The 23,963-nt window shown below is 48.7% G+C and overlaps 1 protein-coding gene across 1 annotated transcript in view; it reads left to right on the forward strand.

Moving 5' to 3' along the window:
* The window catches only part of MOGAT2 (monoacylglycerol O-acyltransferase 2), a 67,975-nt gene extending 44,940 nt beyond the window's left edge, over window positions 1-23,035 (forward strand). Inside the window, exons 3-6 of the mRNA XM_053309846.1 lie at window positions 10,594-10,798; window positions 11,244-11,418; window positions 15,037-15,236; window positions 20,982-23,035. Of these exons, the coding sequence (XP_053165821.1) occupies window positions 10,594-10,798; window positions 11,244-11,418; window positions 15,037-15,236; window positions 20,982-21,136 (735 nt within the window). The 3' untranslated portion in view covers window positions 21,137-23,035. The remainder of the gene's footprint in view (window positions 1-10,593; window positions 10,799-11,243; window positions 11,419-15,036; window positions 15,237-20,981) is intronic.
* The last annotated feature ends 928 nt before the right edge of the window (window positions 23,036-23,963 follow it).

The raw sequence follows: 23,963 nt of genomic DNA on the forward strand, positions 1-23,963 counted from the left end.
AGTCGAGTTGTTTCTGAATAAAGTCTTAGCTAAGCCGACATAAGACGACTACATGTTAACAAGGGAAACAGCTATAAGAGTTTTCTCTTACACATGATCAAAAACCAAGAGTGTGCACAGTTCACAAGGCTGAGTAGGAGAGGAACATAGGAAGCTGCCTTCTACTGAGTCAGACCCTTAGTCCATCTAGCTTAGTATTGTCTACACAGACTGGCAGCGGCTTCTCCAAGATTATATGAATACAGCAAATATTTACATACCGCTTTTCAACAAAATTTCCCAAAGCGGTTTACACAGATGAAAAGATAAATAAAAATAAAATATTGCAGACAGGAATCTCTCTCAGCCGTGTCTTGGAGATGCTAGGGAGGGAACGTGGAACCTTCTGCTCTTCCCAGAGCGGCCCCATCCCCTCAGGGGAATATCTTGCAGTGCCCACACATGTAGTCTCCATTCAAATGCAAACCAGGGTGGACCCTGCTTAGCAAAGGGGACAAGTCATGCTTGCTACCACAAGACCAGTTCTCCCCCTGCTTCTCCTCCCATAAGATGCTTGTCCTAAGCAGTGTATGGTCATGTGAACAGCCCTAAAATGTGGGTTTTTTACATACACACACACCCCCAAATGCAAGATGCCTAAAGCAGTTCTGAAGCACATCTCACGGCGCCTCTGTCTTTCAGGCTGACTGATCTGGCACTCACAGAGGCAAAGTCTTAGACAGCTGCATATACTTCACAGGCAACCGGGATGGGAACTGAGATAGCCCAAAGTGATCCCATGATGGAAACTGGACCTGGGTGATGAGGCAGCAAAAGGACAGCTTGTTCCTAGCCTTGCCTCATTAGGAGAGGGTGCTTGAGTGGGCACATGTGTAAAGTCAACACTCCTCTGGAACAGATGGAAAATCTGCCCTCACAAGAAGAGCCTCGTGAATCGCAGGACTCCCTAGTCATAGTAGCCGCTCAAGTGGCAGCAAACTTAATTGGACACCACGGTGGTGGTGCACATGCAGCAGTGGCTTCTCACAGCCTGCAAGAGGCTACTGCAAGAGGCTACTGCAAGAGGCACTGGTCTGGACATGTAAGGGGGGGGCATCAAAAACATCATTGTGACTTGTGCAGAGCCACAATGGGCTGCCTCCTAACATAAGAGGCTCTTAAGAGAGCCCTAAAAACCTACTTGTTTGGCCTGGCCTTCCAAAGTTTTAATTTAAAAAAAAAAGTATTTTAATTGGTTTGAAATGGTTCTGAGTTGTTTTAAAATTGTTTTTACATTGTTTTAAGCAGTGTGTTTTAAATGGTGTTTTTAAATGTTTTTTAAAAACTTCTTGTGCACCACCAGAGCCTTTTTATGGGGCAGTCTAGAAATATAATGAACAAACAAACAAACAAAATAAGAACAGCCCTGCTGGATCAGGCCCAAGGCCTATCTAGTCCAGCATCCTGCTTCACACAGTGGCCCACCAGATGCCTCTGGGAAGCCCACAGGTAGGGTTGCCAGCTGTCCCTCATTACGCAGGATGTCCCTCATTTCAGGGATGAAATGTTGTTCCCTATAGGGAAAGCATTTGTCCCTCATTTATTCAATAGCATATAATTCAATTACATATACGTCAATGATACTCAGGCTGTTGATTACCACTGCATGCAACTCCCAGCCCCCACCGCCGGCCAGCCCCCACAAACTTTTTCCCCTCATTCTGGAACCTGTGTCTCTCATTCTGGCAATGAAATGCTGGTGTGAGGGCATGGCCTCTCTCTTGCTGTTGCTCCCTTGCAGTTGGTATTGAGAAGCATCTTGCTTCTGAGGATGGAGGTGGCCTATAGCCCTCTGAATAGTAGCCTTTGATAGACCTCTCCCACACGAAGTTATCCAAACCCCTCTTAAAGCCATCCAGGTTGCTGGCTGTCACCACATCTTGTGGCAGAGAATTCCATAGGTTAATTATGAATTGTGTGAAAAAGTACTTCCTTTTGTCGGTCCTAAATGTCTTAGCAATCGATTTCACAGAATGACCCCCTAGATCTAGTGTTCTGCGGAGGAGAAAAATTTCTCTCTCCCCCCCTACTCCCTCCACAACCTGCATAATTTTATAGACTTCTATCTATTCTGTCGTCTTTTTTCTAAACTAAGTTCTGCTGTGTCTCTACACGAATCATATGCCATGCTCCCATCTGAAGAAGTGGCAAGGTGAAGTTCCTTGTTCCCAGGAGCAGCAGATTGGAAGGAGGAAAGACCAGAGATGCAGCAGGCATGTGTATGAAACATTCACAGGAATGTTTAGGATTCTGCAACACACGAGAAGTTCTCTCTTGGCATCCTAAAGTTTTTCCCTTTCTTAAGGGGATGTGTTGCCTTGTTACACCCTTGGGAAAGGAAGAGTAGCTTGCTGTAAAGCCGAGGAGGAAAGCATGGATCTGACTCATCCTGCTGTGGGGGCACCGCGGTCCAGAGGGCTGCTCCCATCCAGGGCTAGTGGTGGGTGCCAACGGGCCACCTCGGCTCAGAACCCGTCTTGGCTCTGTTGCCATCTTCTCACTTGTCCACATGGCAGCAATGGACGGGGTGGATTAAGCCTTTTGCCGCCTGTAGGCAGCCAAGGATTTTCTGCCCCCACCACAGTGAGGAGGGTAGGTGTGACAAGGATGAAGCCTTGGATGAATGAATGAAGCCTTTGAATGAAGCCTTTCCTCCAAGGCCGCCTGGTGCTGGGAGGCCACCACCTTCTCAATCACCTTGCCCAGCCACGAAAGGTTGGAGACAGGCCTGTAGTTGCTTAAATCTGAGGGATCCAAGGCAGGCTTCTTCAGAAGCGGTCTAATGATTGCCTCCTTCAGACACAGAGGCATCCTACTCTCCCTCAGAGAAGCATTTATAATTTCTACCAGGCCCTCTACAACAGCCTCCCTGCCAGATAGTATAAGCCATGTCAAGCAAGGACCAAGAGGACAGGTGGTAGGCCACACCATTCCAAGCAACTTGTCCACATCCTCAGGAGTCACAAGCTGGAGTTGATCCAGGGTCATCGCATAAGAGGAGCTGCTGGACACCTCGGCATCGGACTCTATAACTATTGTGGAGCTTTAATTTAAGTTGGCCTGAATAAGAGAGATTTTGTCGACAAAAAACTCATGAAAAATGTCACATTGATTAATTGTTGGTTCCAAGTACAATTCAGGGGGTAAGAGGCGCACACTAGCCCCTTCACAACCCTGAACAACTCCGCCAGATGTGAACTTGCGGACATGATACAGGAGGAAAAGAATCTTTTCTTTGCTGCACGTATTGCCTGAGGATAGATCTTCAAATGCGCTCTCTGTAGTAATCCGCTGGATTTGTGCCAAGTCTTTCTCCACTTGCACTCTAGTCATCTACCTTGCTGTTTCAGCCCCAATAGTTCTTCCATTACCAAGGGGCCAGTTTCAAAGTTGGTCAGAGAGGACACTTAGGAGCGATCGTGTCCATTACCCTGGTGAGTTGATTATTCAAATTCTCCACCAGAATGTCGATAGGATCACCAGCAGAGCCAGCACTAAATCCCTCCAAGGCTTCTTGGAAACCTATTGGATCAAATACATTTCTTGGGCAGACCATCCTAATGAGCCCCCCGCCCCTGCGGAGGTGGGACCTTAACCAGATGGTGGTCCGTCCATGACAATGGGGAAATCATAGGAGTCCCCACGCATGGAACACCACCCTGTACAGAGTGAAAGACCAGATCAAGCATGTGACCAGCAATATGCATTGCTCCCAAGACCACTTGGGATAGGCCCATAGTTGTCATGGCCACTATGAACTCCTGAGCCACCCTTGACAAATTGGTCCCACAATGGACATTGAACTCCCCCTCCACCACAAGCCTAGAAGACTCCAACACCAAACCTGAGACCAAGTCTGTCAGCTCAGTTAGGGACTCTGTCTGGCAGCGGGACGCTCAGTACACCAACAGAAGTCCCAGTCTATCCTTGGTCCCAAAACTTAGGTACACACATTTAATATTGTCAGACACTTCGATAGGGATCCTGGTAAGGGAGATATTGTTCTTATAGGCCACAGCCACTCCACCTCCCTGCCCACGTCCCCTGCGCTGCTCCTCAATAGAGTACTCTGGAAGGAGAAGCCGGGACCAGACCGGGCCACCAGCCTCCCCCAACTAAGTCTCTGCAGTACATACCAGATCGGCCCCTTCATCCAGACTCAGATCATGGATGATTTCAGGTTTATTCTGGGCCAACCTGACATCACCAAGGAGCAAGACAAGGCTCTACATTAAAACTCAACTCACCCAGGATTGCAAACAGAAGCCGAATTAAAATAGCCACCCACCTTCACACACCACGAGGGATCCTGAGCCAAACAGCATGGCCCACGCCCTCGTTATCCCCCGAAGTGGTTCCCCCAAAGGCATGGCCCCTCCACCACAGGCAGTGTTCCTATAAAGGCCTAGTGCTGAGCAGCTGACCCCAGGAACTGCTGAGTCACTCACCCCTGGCCCCAGTCTTTCACACATTGCTAAAATGAACATCAAGCATTTCCCCTCCCCCATCAAAAGTCTATTTTGATACACTTGCTTCAAAACAAGGCTTTGCAAATCAGATCACAAGATACTCATTTTAAAAACTCCCTTGCCCACGAAATGATTGGTTCTCTTTAAATCCTAAGAAATTGGGGTAACTCCATATATGACATTCTGTTGTCCTGTTTGGAATCAAATTAGTGGCTTTTCTTTCTGAAGTGTATAGACATATCATTTTTGATTAAATGAAATGTAGTTCATAGAAGAGGTGAAACTGGACGGTTTGCTGCTGTGATAGGTGTTTCAAAAAGCTATTTGGATTTGCTTCTGAGTTTACATGCTTAGGATTGGAGTACATGTGGCTAAAAGTCAACATAAAGTCTGTCTGTCTGTCTGTCTCTCTCTCTATATATATATTTAATGGCACACATCCTGTTCTTCCTCCAAAGAGCTCAGGGTAGTGTACATGTTCTTCCTCCCCACTTTTATCCTCAAAACAATCCTGTGAGGCAGGTTTGGAGGAGAGAGAGAAAGTCTCAGACGAAGTCCCACAGTGAGTTTCATGACTGAATGGGGAATGCAAGTCCCACAGTCCTAGTATTGACACTCTAATCACTACCATCCATTCTCAGCCGTGTGCATATCGATTGCAGGAAAAATCTGATGGCAGGAGAAAAAGGAGATTCATTTTTGGGGGGAAGCAAATGAATCTCCTTTTTCTCCTGCCATCAGATTTGATACACTTGCTTCAAAACAAGGCTTTGCAAATCAGATCACAAGATACTCATTTGGTGAAGCAAACTAGTGGGGAGGAGAGTGTTGGATATCTTTAGGAGAGCATGAAAGGGTTTAATTATCAAAATGTGGCAAGGCTGTGAACTCAAGCCCTGGATCTTTTCAGTGCCTTGCAACACCTCTGTAAGGGAGAGAGGAAGAGGGAAGAGTGGCAGAATTGTCTGTGCAAAATCTGGTATCGGCAGGTATGTCCAGAATATCTTGTAAAAATACAAAAATAAAATAAAATAAAAATAAATAAATCTCTCCCTGAGTGAATTTTTGTTTTAAAAAGCAGTGAATTCAGTTAATTTAAGTGGCAGGGCAAGGAGGCAGGGAGAAAAGGACTGAGAGAAAGAGCAGAGAGGAGGAGGAGGTGGAAGGAAGGTGGAGCAAGGTGGGCGTGAGGTGGCACAAGACTCAGAGGTGCATTGGAATCCAATCCGGCCCACCACCAGATTTGAGTTTGACACCCCCTGGCATAATGCATCTGCAAGAGACATAAAATCCACACCCCAGTATTTTTATATATGGGGATAAAGATCTTTTATGGGGAAAAAAAATTCCTGTTGCACCCCTTGTCATTTCCTGCTGGATCCGCCCCTGGTTAGGATCACCCACTTGATCAGCCCAAGAAGCCTTGGGCTCACTCTGAATGGGCGTTGTTTGGTCTTGCCCTCAGCTGAATCTGAACAGCTATGCAGCATCATGCTAGCATCACACTGACTGTGGTTGGCTGCCAGGGCTCTAGGAAGGAGATTTTTGACACCACGGAGAACATCCTTCCTGGGCCAAACAGGAGGCAGGGCACCCATTTGCCCCAAACCTGCTTGAACCAGGAGCCCCTGGTGGCGCAGTGGTAAAACTGCTGCCCTGTAACCAGAAGGTTACAAGTTTGATCCTGACCAGGGGCTCAAGGCTGACTCAGCCTTCCATCCTTCTGAGGTCGGTAAAATGAGTACCCAGAAATGTTGGGGGCAATATGCTAAATCATTGTAAACCGCTTAGAGAGCTTCGGCTATAGAGCGGCATATAAATGTAAGTGCTATTGCTATTGCTATTGAAGTAATTAAAACTGACCAGCGAAGTGAGGAAGAGGAAAGAAGCACTCAGCTGAAGAACGCACATGCTAGATGGATGGGCTGCGTGTCTGTGCCTTGCATCGGCAGCGCCCCCTGCATAAGCATGCTGACACAGGCAGGCAGATGGATTGTGGCCAGCATAGGGCAGTGTGCCTGCCTGGTGATGGCCCCTGTACACCCCCCCACCCCCCACCCCGCATAGCCCAGGGACATTTGCCTCCCACCTCCTTGTCTAGCGATGGCCATGCCACTTGGGAGGGCGAAGCAGGTTAGAATGCTTGCTCTGTGCTGCTATCTAGGTCTGATTTTCGTTCCCATCAGAGTGAAACAGAAGCTGCTGTCCTGAAATGTGCAAAGATGGATAACTACAGCCCTGAAATCTGGAATGTGTCTTCTGCTGATATTGCAGTTTGCTATTTTTAAGTCCTCTTTTGATAGCCTCTAGTTTAAGATTGCTGCACAGGCTTGAATAATGGGAGTCTGCTATCTTGGTCCTTCTGGTTATTAAAAAAGGAGACTGCTGCAGAAGCAGATGGTTCCAGCGAGGACACCTGTGTGGTTATTTCTCAGCTGCTACTGAGAAAGGCACTCAGTGTATGTGGGGTTGTTTTCTGTTTTTTGCTTAAATGAACAGGTACTAGCTCATTCTTGCTATCATGGGTCAAAGGCTGTAGTTCTCAAAGTGTGCACTGCAAGAGAATGGCTATTGCATTGTGAGAAGGAAGGAAATGAAATAAAAGTTCCTGGCAGCTCAACAAAGCTCATCTGAGCTTGGCTCTGAATAAGCAGTATTTTCTTAACACTCTGGTCCAGTTCTGGCACAGACACTAACTTTAAAAAGTAGTTTGGTAACCAGTTATGAGAGTTTGAACTGGTTTGGGACTGGTTTAGATACGTTTCATGCAGAATAATATCATCCCCTTTTCCTTACAATGCAATTCTGCAAAGTGAATACAATGGGGGTGGAAATTAAACTGCTTGGCTGACATGATGAGGAAAATCACTTAAAATTGTCTCATTGGAATTAAAAGGACAAGTTGGCAATGCCTAACTTGGAAAGTTAGTGATTTGAGTAATTTCCCTCACCATGTCAACCTGTATTTTATATATTTTAAAAACGTTTCTACAAACAAAAATACATATAACAGGAAACTGCCCTGATCAGGATGAATAGTAGAATGGCAGTAGAGTGGAACTGCAGCACCAGGGCGTTTTCCGGACGACGAGATTTGCAACAGTTAATGCGTTGAAAACTGTGGTGGAATCGTGCAACGGTTTCAGAACGAGAGTAAAAGGTTGTTTAATGCTTCGTCGTAAGCTGGTGGCCATTCATATTTTCTGTCCGCTGCAATGTGTTTTCCAGGCAGGAGTGTCCATATTCTCATTGAAATGCATTTATCTGCCCCTCCTCCTGCTCCATTTGGGCCAATCGAGTCATGGCAGGTGAGAGGGATTGCCCTCAACTCCTGCCTGTAGGCTTCCAGCAGCATCTGGTGGGCCACTGTGCGAAACAGGATGCTGGACTAGATGGCCCTTTTTGGGCCTGATCCCGCAGGGCTGTTCTTATGTCCGTATGAGTCGTGAAGTGTGTGTGATGTGATATTTATTTATTTATTTATTTATTTTAAATGGAGGAGTGAGAGGAAATCCTGTGGCGAGCCTGGAAGAGGGGAAGACAGGAACTGATGCGCCTGGTTGAGTGCTCTCTTCCATGGCGGCGGTGGCCAGCAGGTCCTCAGCTCCCCCACCGGGGCTGCTGGGGGTGGGCGTAGCAGCAGCAGCCTCCACCATGCCTCTTCAGTCGGTGCCCCAGGCAGAGCCTTGCTATAGGGCCGGGGAGCCTTGTGGTGGTGGTGGTGGTGGGGCGCCTTTCTCCTCTCCGCCGTCACCATCGCTGCTTCCCTCCTGCCGGGCCTTCTACTGAGGAGGGAGGATGGTGGCAGCGGGCCTCCAGAGAAATAAATAAATACATACATGCACAGGAGGGAAGAGGTGGAGGGGAGGAAGGGAGGCGAGGGCTCCTCCAGTGAGGGCTGTGGGATTGCACAGAAGTAAATGTATCATGATTCAGTTCAATGGGCTTCCTTTTAAGTCAGTGATTGTTCTCTCTCCCTGCCCTTTGCCTTGTTGTATTTATTTATTTATTCATTCATTCATTCATTCATTCATTCATTCATTCATTCATTCATTTATTTAATGTATTGGTATACCACCCAGAATGCAAGTCTCTGGGCAGTTTACAACAAAACAATAAAAACAACAAATTAAAAGGTGAAAACATCACAACAATTTAGAATTCCAAAACGTTAAAACTATTCAAAATCATCAAAACCATTTAAACAGTATCTAATTAAAAGCCTGGGTGAACAAACGTGTCTTGGCTGCCTTTTAAAAAGTTGTGAGAGATGGGGAGGCTCTTAAGCAAGTGGGATTGCACAGAAGTACATGATTTAGTTCAATGGGCTTCCTCTTCGGTAAAATGTGCACGAGAAAGGGTTGGATTCAGAAATCTGCTCCGCTGCTCTCCCCTCTCCTTCTGTGTTGACAAGCTCAAGTTATGTTGGAAGCAAGTGAAGGAGGAGGGAGGTGTGGGGTTTGGGATCTGTGGGGAGGAAAGGAGGGATAAGCCGAGATTTCCCTCTGCCTGTTTCTCTCCCCACGGTGAGGGGGCGGGGGAATCAAGCATGGGGAAGGGGGCGGGGGAGAACTGTCCATACTGCAAAATGCTACAATGCATAAAATGCGGGGGAAAGGCTCCCTACAAGGGAAAAATACAGCTACTTTCTGCAGCACATTTACAATGTTGTAGGGCAAAAACGCATAATTAAAATTCGAATCAAGGCATGGGAAATGTGAACGGCAGCCTGCTGACAATGCAGCGACACTGATGTGGAAATACAGGCAATATGGAGGGGCACTAAGCGGATATGTTGCGAGTACGTTGCAGCGTGTAATCAGGGAAACGCAGGCCGCTCTCCAGTCTCAGTTCAGCTAGCTGTCTTCTAGCTCAGTATTGTCTACACAGACTGGCAGCGGCTTCTCCAAGCTTGCAGTCAGGAGTCTCTCCCAGCCCTATCTTGGTGATGCTGCCGGGGAGGGAAATTGGAACCTTCTGCATGCAAGTAGCCCCATCGCTTAAGGGGAATACTGCTCACATGTAATCTCTCATTCAAATGCAAGCCAGTGTGGCTCTTGCTTGGCCAAGGGGAGAAGTCATGCTTGGTACCACAAGACCAGCTCTCCTCCCTGGTGCCTCTTGAGACTGAGGCCTTGTTGCTGGAGAGCAACAAGTGAGTTTGCAAACCATTCTCTTTGGGAATGGGGGCATAGCTCATTCTACTCTTTACATGCAGAAGGTCCCAGATTCAATTCCTGGCAGCATCTCCAGGTAGGGCCCAAATGCCTCTAAATACCAGCTGCAGGGGAGCAACAGTGAAAGAGAGAGCATGCCCTCACCTCTTGCCTGTGGGCTTCCCAAAAGTATCTGGTGGGCCATTGTATGAAACAGGATGCTGGATTAAATAGGCCTTGGGCCTGACCCATCAAAGCTGTTCTTATGAAAGTTCCCTGCCTGAAATCTTGGAGAGCTGCTGCCAGTCAGTGTAGACAGTACTGAGTTAGATAGACCAATGGCCTGACTCTGTATATGGCAGCTTCCTATGGATCTCTTCCTGAGCACTAGGAGGACTTCCATGCCTAGGCCCTGCCTTCCATTGTCTCCTGTTCCTCCTGCTCTCCTTTGCAGATGGCTCGGTGGGAAATATAGTTCCTCCAAATAACTGGGAGGAGCTTTCACCAATCCCTCAAAAGAATATCCTGAGTGCCTAATTACTGAACTGGTTTTTAATTGGTTCCCACTGATTATGCCAAGGAGTTTCCTTCAGGTTCGGGTTCAAGGTAGCCAAGAGTTTTTTTCATTCAGGCTCAGGGCTAGTTCAGGGTCTGTGTGGGCAGGGAATCCCTCTCTGAGTTGATTTTTGGATTCGGGACCAGTTCAGTGCCCTGGCAGGCACTAACTGCTAACTAGCTGTTGCAGTCTCAGAAGGGTGTCAGAGCATTCCCACAATCAGCCAGATATCCAACTTGTCAAGTTGTGATAACACAAGGGTTGTGAAAATCCATCTTTAGCTTCCCAGTGTTTCTTAGAACAGCCCTGCAGACTTCATTTTCCAGCTGAGGATGTGAACCTCCAAGAATCCTAAATGACTTTGGTCTTACAGCTGGTGAAGACGGCGGAGCTGGATTCCACAAAGAACTACATCTTTGGCTTCCATCCCCATGGGATCCTGGTGGCTGGCGCCTTTCTCAATTTCTGCACCGAGGCAACAGGGTTTTCCAAGACCTTTCCAGGACTAACCCCTCACCTGATGATGCTGAGCATCTGGTTTAGAGTCCCTTTCTTACGTGACTACCTGATGAGCGGAGGTAAGTAGAGCAGGAGCATTCCCAGAGGGTGATTTCACTTTGCTTCCCCACAGAAGGGCTGGTGTGTGTTGACATACCCTCCAGATTTACGCCAAAGTCCCTGAGAGCTATCAGGGAGCACTCCAGACACGATTCAGGCTTTTCATTGCTTATTGGAGCTTAGTCCGATTTATATCTGGGGTAAAAAAATCCACTTTTTACATTGGTGTTTTTGTATCTTAGATTCGCTCTAAGATACCCTTCTCCCGCGTTTAAGCCTGGGAATGCTCCCGGAGTTCACACAGGGATATTTTTATCAGCCAGGATCTGTCTGCTGATGGAGCAGAGGGTGCATTTCTAAGCTCCAGCTTTAAAGCAAACACTGGAAGTAGCAGATTCCCATTTTCTGCATGCTTTCCTTTTACATCGAGCGCTCACTGTTTCTTTCCATGTGTTCCTTCCTCAGGTTTAATCCCCTCTGACAAGGAAACGGCTTCCTACATTCTCAGGAAGCCCGGAGGTGGGAATGTGCTCACCATTGCTGTAGGAGGTGCGCGTGAAGCCCTGGATGCGCGGCCTGGCGCTTTTACGCTGATGCTGAAAAACAGGAAGGGGTTTATCCGACTGGCCATAGAGCATGGGTGAGTCGTGGGTGTGGAGGTGGTGGTGTCTGGCAAAAGGCCCACTGTACGGTCCAATATGATCCCAAGTCTAGAGGCTAAGGCAAGTCATCTCTCAAATTGCAGTTTTGCAGATCACAGTTTCCTGTATCTGTGGATTGGTCTTAGAGACCCAGTTTCTTTATCTGTGGCGTGACATATAGGTGAATTGTGCCTATACGTGCTTCCTGAGTGGCCAGAAATGACTTCTGATATTATTTCTGACCACCATTTTGAAGTGCAGAGTCATTTTGCGGCTCTTTTTAAAAAAAAGAGAGCAGAAAATTGGAGGATTTGGGGGACATTCTTGGAGACTTGTAGAGCAAAACACTGGGCTTTACTGATCATATTTCTGCCCCCACCCTGCTTTTTTGTGTCCCCCCCCCCCGAGTAAGGAACCTAAACCCTGGATCTCCTTAGTGGGGGGTAAGGTTTCTTTATTCAAGGTTTCCGTTCCACACTTCTTCGCAAGAATGGAACCCCCACGAATAAAGAGGGCCTCCTATACAGTCCAACATGAAGTAGAACTGCAGGACTGTATAATTTGTGACTCCTGGTTCGATCCCAACTGTGTGTGGTCCACAACATGAATGGGCCGAGTTCCTACAATGTTTAGCCAGTGTCTGATCTGGACAGGCTCGGATATTGGGAGAAAACCAACAAGATGAAGTGCAGCCGAGACAAACGTACGGTGCTTCATGTAGATAAGAAAAACCAAATGCAGAAGTATAAGATGGGAGAGAGCTGGTTTGGCAGCAGTACATGTGGAAGGGACCTGGGTGTCTTAGTATAGGTGGGACCTGGGTGTCACAAGCAAAATGTGAGCCAGCAGTGTGAGGCAGCAGCTAAAAACGTGAGTGTAATCTTGAGCTCCATTAGCAGATCTATTATGGCCAGATCATGAGAAGCAGTAATTCCACTCCGTTCTTAATTAAAACATTTTAATTATGTTTTACAATGGTTTTATTGTAACCTGCTCTGGAATTCTCTCTGGTAAGAGATACCCTTCTATTACAGCAGCGTGCACAAGGGCAAAACACAGCAGAGTCTGCCCAGGAATGCGTGTCTGCTAAGAGCCAAAAGAAACTTGGAGCCAGTTCATAGTTTCAAATCAATATGAGGAGTCTTTATTGGAGCACTCCATTCTAGATAGGAAAGTGGAGAGGTAGGATCTCTAATCTATTTATCTAGCTGGATGCAGACAGATGCTGTCTGCATCTCTGTGCACACATGGTGCAGAGAGAGGCAAGTGTGTGTGATAGGGAGAAGAAGAAAGAGGAAGGAAGGGAGGCAGGAAGTAAGTAAGTCCCTGAGAGTAGCAATCTACATATCAAAGGGATAGTGTCACAGCAGTAGAGAAGAGGAATGACCAATGTCTTGACCCCTCTAGCCCTCTGACTCACTAGTTTGTCCCCCTCTGTCACTGAGGCATGAGACAGTGCAGAGTCCTTCACTTCCAACAGTGAGAAGTAGTAATTCCACTCTGTTCTTAATTAAAACATTTAATTATGTTTTATATTGGTTTTATTGTAACCTGCTCTGAGACCTTTGGGTATAGGGCTGGCTAGAAATGTAAGTAAATAAGTAAATATTCTGCCCTGGTCAGACCTCACCTGGAATATAGTGTCCAGTTCTTGGAATTTTAAAAGCATACTAATAAACTGGAGCAGATTCAGGGGAGGGCCTACAAAGATGGTGATGGGTCTGGAAACCAAGTCCTATGAGGAATGGTTGGAGGAGCTGGGTGTGTTTAGCCTGCAGAAGATACAACTGGGAGATGTGATAGCCATCTTCAAACATCTGAAGGGCTGTTGCATGGGAGAGAGAGTGGACTTTGTTGCTCCTGTCAGCGGAACTAGAACTAAGGAATTCAAACGACAAGGAAGTAGATTTAGGCTAGACATTAGGAGGAATTTCCTAGCTGTGGAACAGTCTGCCTCATGCAGTAGAGAGCTTCCCCCACCCCTCTAGAGCAGGGATTCTCAGCGTTTGGGTCCCCAGATGTAATTGGACTTCAACTCCCATAATCCCCAACAAAAGGCCACAGGGGCTGGGGATTATGGGAGCTGAAGTCCAATAACATCTGGGGACTCACACGTTGAGAAACCCTGCTCTAGAGCAGGGGTAAGCAATTTGTGGCTCCCTAGATGTTGCTGAACTACAACTCCCATCATCCTCAGCTGTAAAAAAAATGTAGCAGAGGGTGATGGGAGTTCCAGTTGGAGAGCAACTCATTGCCAAGCCCTGCTCTAGAGGTTTCCAAAGAGATGCTGGACAGCCATGGGTCAGGAACGATATATAGGGATTCCTGGACTGACCAGGGGGTTGGACTAGAAGACCGCTAAGGTCCCTTCCAACTCTATGATTATATGTCCTCACACCAGGGACAAGTAACTCTGAGGAGAGAGTTTTGAGGTTTTATAGGGCCTGGACGACAGGGATTGGCCCTTTGAAGGCCAGCTGACAGAATGTGCAGATTGTCTGCTCCTGCAGCCTAGAGGGCGCCCTCGAGACACAAAGCTCCGTCAGGCAGGCTCCCAGTGGAAATGTTTGGCAAACCTCTTGCTTTTGCGTCTTACCCAAGAGAGGAGAAATCAGGGCGGCTGCCAAGCACTTGGCTGGGCCTGCATTTGATGGATCACAAGTTGTACAGATCTTTGTTATTGCACACCTTCTATCAAATACGGAAAAATATTGAAATCAAATTTGTCGACAGGGATGTGGGGGGGAAGGCTATGAGGATCTTAGGCAGGGACTCCAGTAGTAGAACGGAGGCACATTTTTCTCTGCACCAGTGTGGTTGCTTGCCTGAGGAGGCAGCGACTGAGCTGCAGCAGCTAGGGGGGTGTGCCGTGTTGATCCGACACATATGCCGCATCGATACACCCTCTGTCGTGCACAGTCGGAATGAGTTCTGCAACAAGAGGGACCGGGCCCCTGACAACAGGACTCAGGCTAAATTAGGAACACAGGAAGCTGCCTTCTACCGAGTCAGACCATTGGTCCATCTAGCTCAGTATTGTCTATACAGACTGTCAGCGGCTTCTCCAAGGTTGCAGGCAGGAATCTCTCTCGGCCCTCTCTTGGAGATGCTGCCAGGGAGGAAACTTGGAACCTTCTGCATTCAAGCATGCAGGTGCTCTTCCCAGATAGGACTCATCCCCTAAGAGGAATATCTTACAGTGCTTACATATAGTCTCCCATTCAACTGCAAGCCAGGGCGGATCCTCCTTAGCAAAGGGGACAATTCATGCTTGCCACCACAAGACCAGCTCTCCTCCCTTCCCTCCTGAGACTGCAGAACGCTGTCAGTTTTCTGACATGCCTGTGGGACCTCCTTTGGCCCTGCCCTCTGTCCATCCCACTCCCTTACCTGGGACTATGTGGGAGGCAGGGGGAAGCAGGTGTGTTGCCCTCTTCAGTCCTAGAGCATCAGAGCCAGTCAGCCATGACTTGAGATTTATAGGGGGGAAACACTTGCCCCCATTTAAGATGTCCAACACAACATCTAGGGACCCAAGGTTGAGATTGGGACCCCTTCTTTGGATCAGGTTGCAGAAATGCTAATGCCACACCCCTTCCTTCCACCCTTGCCACCAGGACTCCACTTGTCCCCGTGTTTTCCTTTGGAGAGAACGAGCTGTTTGATCAAGTAGAGAACCCCAGGGGATCCTGGCTGAGGTGGACGCAGGAGCGCCTGCAAAAGGTTATGTGGATCTCCCTCCCTCTCTTCCATGCCAGAGGGGTCTTCCAGTATAGCTTTGGGCTGCTTCCCTACCGGCGGCCAATCTACACTGTGGGTAAGTCTGCTGTCATGAAACGGAACTTGGGAGGGGGTTGCTACAGGAGTGCAAGGTTGAGTCATTAAACTTTGGCTCAACTTAACAAGGAGTTCTGGTAAGAACTAATGTGCCTACTTTCCTTCCACTATCATCTTAATTGATAATTACCATCTTCACAAGGTAGCCTACTTCCGCCTCAAACATTCATGTTTTTACCATCTTGAATTGTGGCAGATGACATCATCACAAACGGCAGCATTGAGGTGTCCCTAGGTGTCCCTACAGCTGTACCAAATTTGGTTCCAATTGGTTAGACGGCCCCCAAGTTAGCCCACTTGTGCCTCAAATGTTCAGACGTCAGCCATCTTGAACTGGGGTGGACGACATCATCACAAACTATGCCATTGATGCACCTCTGTGTGTTGCAAATCGGTTTTCAAATTGGTTAGGAGGTTCTCAAGTTAGCCCCCATGGCATTTGTGCCTCCAACGTTTACGCATCCGCCATCATGAATAGGGTGGATGACATCATCACAAAACTTGGCGGTTAAAGTGACTCTATGTGTTCCTACGACTGCACCAAATTTGGTCCAAATCGGTCCAGGCATTGCAAAGTTGATAGGGGGACACACACACACACACACACACACACCGGGACACACACAGCTCGGTGATCTCATAGTCAAATTGCTTTGACTAATGGGTGGCATCATGGTTTGTGAGTGTGTGTGTGTGTGTGTGAAATCATCTCATAGAATTTTAGAGTTGAAAGGTACCTTGGAGTTCTTCTAGTCCGACCCCCCTGCTCAGTGCAGGTGCAATCCTGTCATGAGGCCAGATGAATCATCACCTCAGGCGGTAGATGATTGGGATGCCCCCTATAGCCACTCGAGCAGCTCTTTGGACCCTTGGAATCATCGCAAAGGCTGTGGGGAGGCGAAAGAAGGCTGCCCTGCTGCTCCTCCCCCCACGCCTTACAAAACGCAGGAGGAGAGAAGCGGAGGCTGCTGGCAATCTTCCCTCCTCCCTCCTCCCCAGGCCACTTTCAAAGCCTGCAGGGGTCAGGGAGGCGGGCAGAGGCAGGGACTGGCACCACCCCTCAGGGGCTGAGATACCCGAGGCTGCCTGGCTTCATGCAGGAAACTGCTACAGTGTCCCTGACCGATGGTTGTCCAGCCTCTGTTTGAAAACCTTCAGCAAAGGAGAGGCCACCACTGCATGAGGCAGGTTGTTCCGCTGTCTAACACCTCTTACAGTGAGGAAATTCCTCCTGATGCCTAGTTGGCATGTGCTTCCTTGCCATTTCAACCCACTGGCTCTGGTCCAGCCCTCAGCAGCAGCAGCAGCAGCAGCAGCAGCAGCAGAGAACCTGCCCACCAAAGGCCAGTGTGGCTGGGGATGATGAGACCCCACAACATAAGAACACGAGAACAGCCCTGCTGGATCAGGTCCAAGGAGGCCCTTCTTGTCCAGCACCCTGTTTCCCACAGTGGCCCACCAGATGCCGCTGGGGATGGCTCTCTCCTGCTGTTGCTCCCCTGCAGCTGGTATTCAGAAATTTCTTGCCTCTGGGGACCATGCAGCATCTGGGGATGTTGAAACGCCCCTCTGTGTCACTACCACTGCACCAGATTTGGTACAAACTAGCTGCCAGCCCACCCACCTGCTGCTTTTCTCCCCTCCGCCCCGCCTGCCCCTGCTGCTTTCTGGCCGGTGCACTTCTTCTCCCCCTCGCTTTCTGGCCGACTTGCTGGCTTCTTCTCCCCTCTGCCCGGCCGACTGCCCCCTGCTTTCTGGCTGGCCGGCCAGCTGGCCCGATTCTTCTCCTCCCCACCCCCCCACCACTGCTTTCTGGCTGGCTGGCAGAAAGCAGCTGCCATTTTCTTCCCTCCCTCCCGTCCCAAGGCTATCCATCAGCTCTCCGAACTCTTGCGAGAGCTGCCACACATGGGATTAGCCACGGGTATGCCTTAGAGAATTAAATATATAGATTGGTTAAGCAGTCCACAAATTAGCCCTCTTGCGCCTCAAACATGCACACATCCGCAACGGAATTTCCCACCCCATTTTTTTCATTTCCAAATGCAACAGGGCAGTGTGTGATGATGTCATCCAGCCCAATTCAAGATGGCAGATGTGTGAACGTTTGAGGTGGAAGTGGGCTAACTTATGAAGATGGTAATTATCAATTAAGATCAGGGTGACAGGAACATAGGAAGCTGCCATATACTGAGTCAGACCATTGGTCTATGTAGCTCAGTGTTGTCTTCACAGACTGGCAGCAGCTTCTCCAGGGTTGCAGGCAGGAGTCTTTCTCAGCCCTTTCTTGGAGAAGTCAGGGAGGGAACTTGGGACCTTCTCCATGCAAGCATGCAGAGGCTCTTCCCAGAGCAGCCCCATCCCCTAAGAGGAATAGCTTACACTGCTCACACATGTAGGACCAGGTCTCATGATCAGTGAGACTCGGTTTCTTCCAGTTCACGGGGAGAGCGGGGAGGGAGCCCTGGGCGGTCGACACAATTGCCGGCTCCGTGACGGAGCCGGCGGGGGCTGGGGAGCCCCAGTATGCCCTGCATGAGTGCGCAGGGCATACTGAGGAGACCCCCAGAGCCGGGAGGCAGCTTTTTGCCTCCCCTCCGGGGGTCTACTCACGAGTAGCTGTGACGTGGAGCTGTGCCACGGCTACTCACGATCAGAGAGCCTGGTTTTGCGGAGCACTCGCTCTGCAAACCCGGGCTAAGGGCAGGGGTACTTAGGCGGGTTACCCGCCTAGGAACCACCGGGCTCGCAGCCAGGTCTGGTGGTTCACACGATGGGGCAAAATCGGGCTAGCCTCCGCTAGCCCGATTTTGCCCCATCGTGTGAATAGCCTCGTAGTCTTCTGTTCAAATGCAAACCAGGGCAGACCCTGCTTAACCAAGGGAAGAATTCATGCTTGCTACCACAAGACCAGCCTTTCCCCTACTGTGGCAAACCACATACAATCAGACCAAGTCAAAACAACTTCAGTGGTTCCTCATCAGGTTAATCTGAACAGCCCAGTTCTGCACTGATAGGGACACCCTGCCTGATAAGATCTGACAGGCGGCAATTACCCATAATTGTTTTACAGCTTGTTTGGACCGTCTCAGTGGTTTCACTTTCGCCAGCCCCTGCAGCAGAGGACACTTAATGGGATAGATCAAGTCGGCCTGGAGCAATGGCAGTCCCTTGTTGTCTGACAAACACAATTAGCATAAGGTTGCCGGGGGAAGGCTGACAAAGTCTTGGTGTTCACAAAAGGAGCTGCTCCGTGGCAAGATCTCATCCTCCTCCCAGCATCACCCAGCCGGGGCGGCCATCCCTTGAGCCGAGGTGAGGCAATGGCCTCAGGCAGCAGATGGTCTTGTGGTAGCAAGCATGAATTGTTCCCTTTGCTAAGCAGGGTCTGCCCTGGTTGCATTTGAATGAGAGACTACAGGTGTGAGCAGAGGCGCTCTTACCCCTGGACCTTGGGGCCAAAATCCAGGGCCTCCACATCCCCTGGGGCCCCCCAAATCCTCGTTAGTTTGTCCTGGGTGGTGTGGTTGCCTGGTGGAGCATAATGATGCTTAATTTGCAGGAGAGGGGTGCCCTCCAAAGGCATTTAGGTCCAGGCTCCAAAATTACATAGGTGCACCTCTGTGTGTAAGCACTGTAAGACATTCCCCTTAGGGGATGGAGCCGCTCTGGGAAGAGCAGAAGGTTCCAAGTTCCCTCCCTGGCAGCATCTCCAAGATAGGGCTGAGAGAGATTCCTGCCTGCCTCCTTGGAGAAGCCGCTGCCAGTCTGTGTAGACAATACTGAGCTAGATGGACCAAGGGTCTGACTCAGTATAAGGCAGCTTCCTATGTTCCAATGATTGGGGTGCCAGCAGGCCAGATGCCAGCCGCTCCTTTTAAAAAAGAGGTAAGAAGGGTAAGACGGAGCACACCAGACTGGACGGCATTGGGTGCCCTGCTTCCGATGCACAGAGGTCTTGAACTGCCCCTGCTCCCAAGACCAAATGCAGACATCTTGAGGGGGAGAGTCCTCCGGGCAGAGGTGCACCTAGGTAATTTTGGAGCCTGGACCTTAAGGCTTTTGGAGGCCCTCCCCCAACACAAACAGTATTTTAAAGACATTTTTAACGCGGCCACACCACCTGGCAGGGGCGTAGCAAGGTTGGGGTGGACCCAGAGACAAGATTTTAAAATGCCCCCCTTCCCCGCTCACTGAAGCTTAGCTCATGAAGTAAAGAAATCTTCATCCTAAATTATTTTTTTAAAGGTTTTTTAAGTTGTGGACGATGCAAGTCATTGAATGGTACTAGAGAAAGACCTGCTGTTCTGGTAGCTTCAGGTCTTAACACTCACATCAATTTCGGAGGATGAATACCACTGAAGGAAGCCCAGGAAAGTCTGCGGCTGGGGGAGTCAGTCAGGTGACTTGCCTCTGGGGGAGCCCAAGGCAGTGGGCCCCCAGACAACTGTCTCCCCTTGCCCTATGATAGTTACGCCTCTGCCACCTGGGACAGACTAAAAAGGATTGGGGGGCCCCAGGGGTGTGGAAGCCCTGGACTTTGGCCCCAAAGCCCAGGGGTAAGAGCACTTCTGCCTATGGGCGCCCTGGAGTGCTGTTGATAGAGCTGCTCACCACTCTTCCCTCTGACAAGGATTCCCAGATGTTGTTGACTACAACTCCCAGCATCCTCAGCTGCAGTAGCTTTTGGCTGGGAATTTTGGGCGTTGTAGTCAACAGCATCTGGGAATCCCTGTTAGAGGGAGCACTGTTGCTCACCCTCCAGGTCTGGATTGGAGTCTCCAGAAATGGGCGAATCCTGGGATTTATGTATTTTTGACATTTCTATCCCACTCTTCCTCCAAGGAAGCCAGGTTATATTTGTCTTCACAGCAACCCTGTGAGGTAGGTTAGGATGCGAGGTGTGTGTCTGGCCCTGGGGCACCCAGTTTGCATCATGGCTGAAAGGGGATTTGAACTTGGGTCTCGCCAGTCCTGGTCCAAAACTCTAACCATTACACCACTCTGGCTCTCTCTCTCTCTCTCTTTTTTAAATGGTTTGGTATTTTAATGGCTTGATATTGTGAAAAATATTGAAGAAAATATCGAGGGTGAAATCTCAAAGGGTAAACTCAGTCAGTCATTATCAGTCATGGAATAAATAAATAAAACAAATAGCTAATCTAATTCCTAGCCATTTTTGTTACTGCATTTGTCTGGGCCAAACAACATGCTATGGCCGATGCAATTTTAACTTTAGAAATTGGCTTCCTATGTCATGTTCTTTCTGCAGAATATGTAGCAGGGATAACCAACCTGAGACTCGTGGGATGCTGCTGCTTGCTTGCTTTCACACATTACTGTACTCCCCCATATACAAATCTCTAGGCAGTTTCCAATTTAAAACATAACTAGGGATGATGAGAGTTGTAGTCCAACAACATCTGAAGACCCAAGTTTGGGTACCTCTGCTCTATAGCACTTTTTGGATTACAACTCCCATCATCCCTGGCCACAATGGCCAATAGGTAGAGATGATGGGAGTTGTAGTGCAACAGCAGCTGGAAGCCCTCGGGTTGCCCATACCTCGTCTATAAGTCCTCTCACCCATGGTCTGATGCTAGACCTTTCCCCAGCTCCATCCAGTAACATCCAGATGTGGAACTGTGGAAGAGAAATGCATGATGTTAAATGATGGGTTTGTATTAATGGCTTACTATAGTTTGTTTTCCTCCCCCACCCACAGTTGGAAGAGCCATTAAAGTGGAGAAGAAGCACAACCCAAGTGAAGAGGAGGTGGACGAGCTACATGAGAAATACGTGGAGGAACTGAGCAAACTCTTTGAGGAGCATAAACTGAAGTACAATGTCCCAGAGGACAAGCATCTCTCTTTCATATGAAAATGGAGAATAGTTAAGTTCCCCCTGTTCACACTGGGCTGGATCCAAAGAACGGTGAATGGAAGGAAAGTAAGTAATAATGCTGTCCCAGAAGGGCTCGGGCAAGAATCGGTGCAGTGCAGTAACAGGTACATTCTGTAGGAATGTACACAAAACCACTTGGCCCAGTTTGGTTTGAGTTTGAACTGAACTCGAACTGTACCAGGTCTGTGCAGTTTTGGCCCCCTTCGACCCCCGCCCCGGTTTGGTCTGGGCGGGGTTGAAGAGCCTTTAAAATTTATTATTATTATTATTTTTAAAACTTACCCCCTCCGGGTGGCTTCTCCAAGGTGGTGGTGGTGGTGGTGGTGGGGTCCGCGGAGGTTCCTCCTCCCCCTGCCGGCCTTCTGGACTTTAAAACTCACCCGGTTCGGGAGTCTTTGGCCTTTTCTGGGCCTATTCCCTTGCACGGTGGCCATTTTGGAGGCCTCTTTGCCTGTGCAGTGGGACCCTGCATGACTCATCAAGCCAAACCGGGGTGTGTGTGTGTGTGTGTGTGTGGCTTGACCCTGAACATTCAAACTGAAGTGGTTCTATGTCAAACCGGTTCAGTTTCAAGCCTGTTCACACACACCTGACGTTCTATAACAACTCTCACACCTCCACATTACAAGAAGTTGTGCAAGGGTGATGACATCCTTGGATTTAGGTCCAAATTTCTCACTCATTACTCTAATACAAAGCTCTAGTACGAACCATCCTACACCCTTCCATGAGCAGAATACGCCTTCCATAAACAGAAGGGCACCTTTGGATCCAACCTACTGGGTTTTGGCCATCAGAAAGACTGTGAGGTTATTCACATGCGTGTGCAAAACTGGGCTAAGGGAGCCTGGCCCAGTTTTGTACACATATGTGAACCACAGGAATCGGGCCTGGGTCCGACCCGGCCATGCAGGTTCCTACTGCGCAGGTGCGGTGGTCTCCAAAATGGCCACTGCACCGGGGAATAGGCCCGGAAAGGTCCAAAGATGCCCAAACCGGGCAATTTTTACAAAAAGGAATGCCAGCAGGGGAAGGGGGAACCTCCGCAGACCGCCCCTGCCACCTCAGAGAAGTCCCCTGGAGGGGGTAAGTTAAAAGAAAAAGAATTTTCTTTAAAAAGGCTTGACAACCCCCTGAACTGGAGGTGTGTGTGTTCAGTCCGGGGTTCAGCTGAACTGGGGATGGTTCAGCTTGACCTCGAACCTTTGAACCAAACCGGTTCGATATTGAACCAGTTCAGATTCAAACCTGTTTGCACACACCCCTAAGAGCAGCTGTCCCAATCCTGCCCTAGCACATCATCCTTCCAGTGGCTGCTGCTAGTGTCTTTCTTATATTTCTTTTTAGATCGTGAGCCCTTTGGGGACAGGGAGCCATCTTTATTTATTTCTGTTTCTCTATGTAAATTGCTTTGAGAACTTTTGTTAAAAAGCGGTATATAAATATCTGTCGTCATCTCTGTCGCTAGTAGACCCAGCTTTGTTTTTCCTTCCCAGATGATCCTCGGTCATCTGTGGGATGAGCTGCCAGAGACACATGGAGTCTCTGCTTGTGTGTTTGGATCAGGGTAACCAATCTTCCCTCCCCCAAACCATCCCCGGACAATTGCGTGTATGGCCTCATTGTTTTCACTGTCTAACAGGATGCAGTTTGTTGTATGGTGCACTTCATCTTGTGGGTTTAGGATGATATTTAATTGCTGTTTACTGTTTTATTTTGATTGTAACCTTCTCAGGTCAGAGATTATTTCACTATCCCTCTGTAAAGTACCCATATCCATTGTGAGCCCTACGTTGATAATAATAATTGTAACCATATTTTCATGGAATTTGTTTTTGTAAGCTACTTCAGCAGCCTATTTCTGGCCAAAAAGCAGGGTGGAAATCTGTGAAATAAAAGAAACTGAATAAGAAGTGGTGTGTCACTGAATTTCTCCTAATGTGGAATTTCACAGCAATTTAGAGGTCCCTCTTCTGGCAAAATATCCAAGGAACTGCAAGGGAAGCAAAATTTGTTCTGGCTAGATTTTCCACCAGACTCAACTTTCCTTTTTGAAGTGGAGAAAGCAAGGAGAATCCAAGGAATGTTGTAAACACTTCTGCCTGTTCGGCCAGTAATCCTGGCCTAATCCTGCTGAGCAATGGAGTCTGCCCTGGGCATTGTGTCTTGCAAGGTGACTATTAATAGTAGTGTGGCTTGAGCTGCCAATTAAATAAGACTGGAGGTGCTCAAAGGAGCGAGGAGATAAATACTTGGTCAGGGTGGGGGTAGTGGGAGGAGAAAAAGGAACAGGCCAGTTTTCTTCGGGATTAGGCTCCAGCTTTCTCTTCTGTCCGGCTTCAAAGCCCCAGAAGCTGTTATCTTAGCTGCTGGTTTGTGCTGCAGAGAAATTGCCTATCCTTTATAAGTAATTGGACAGGAAAGGAAAGGTTGTGCCATCGAGTCGGTGTCAACTCCTGGCAGGGCGCTCTCCAGACCAGAGGCTACAATGGGGTCATATCTCAGAAGTGTGCTTCCACACTTCCTGCATCCTGACACCGCAGTCCCTATGCTGACAGCAGGGTGCCAGTCACATTTCCAATTCCTTGTTGCGAATTTAATCTCTGCAATATAGAGCAAGGACATCGCATATCCGGCGTGAAAATGTTGCTGTTTCTTCAGATTGTTGGTTGCTATGAGACTGCTCCCCCTGCTGTTTACGTCCCGAATGCGACTTGCCCAGGGGCGTAGCAAGGCTGGAGTGGGCCCAGAGACAAGATTTTAAAATGGGCCCCCCCTCACTGAAGCTCAGCTCATGAAGTAA

Source organism: Hemicordylus capensis, chromosome 3 (assembly GCF_027244095.1).
Source record: "Hemicordylus capensis ecotype Gifberg chromosome 3, rHemCap1.1.pri, whole genome shotgun sequence".
NCBI classification, from domain to species: Eukaryota; Metazoa; Chordata; class Lepidosauria; order Squamata; family Cordylidae; genus Hemicordylus; species Hemicordylus capensis.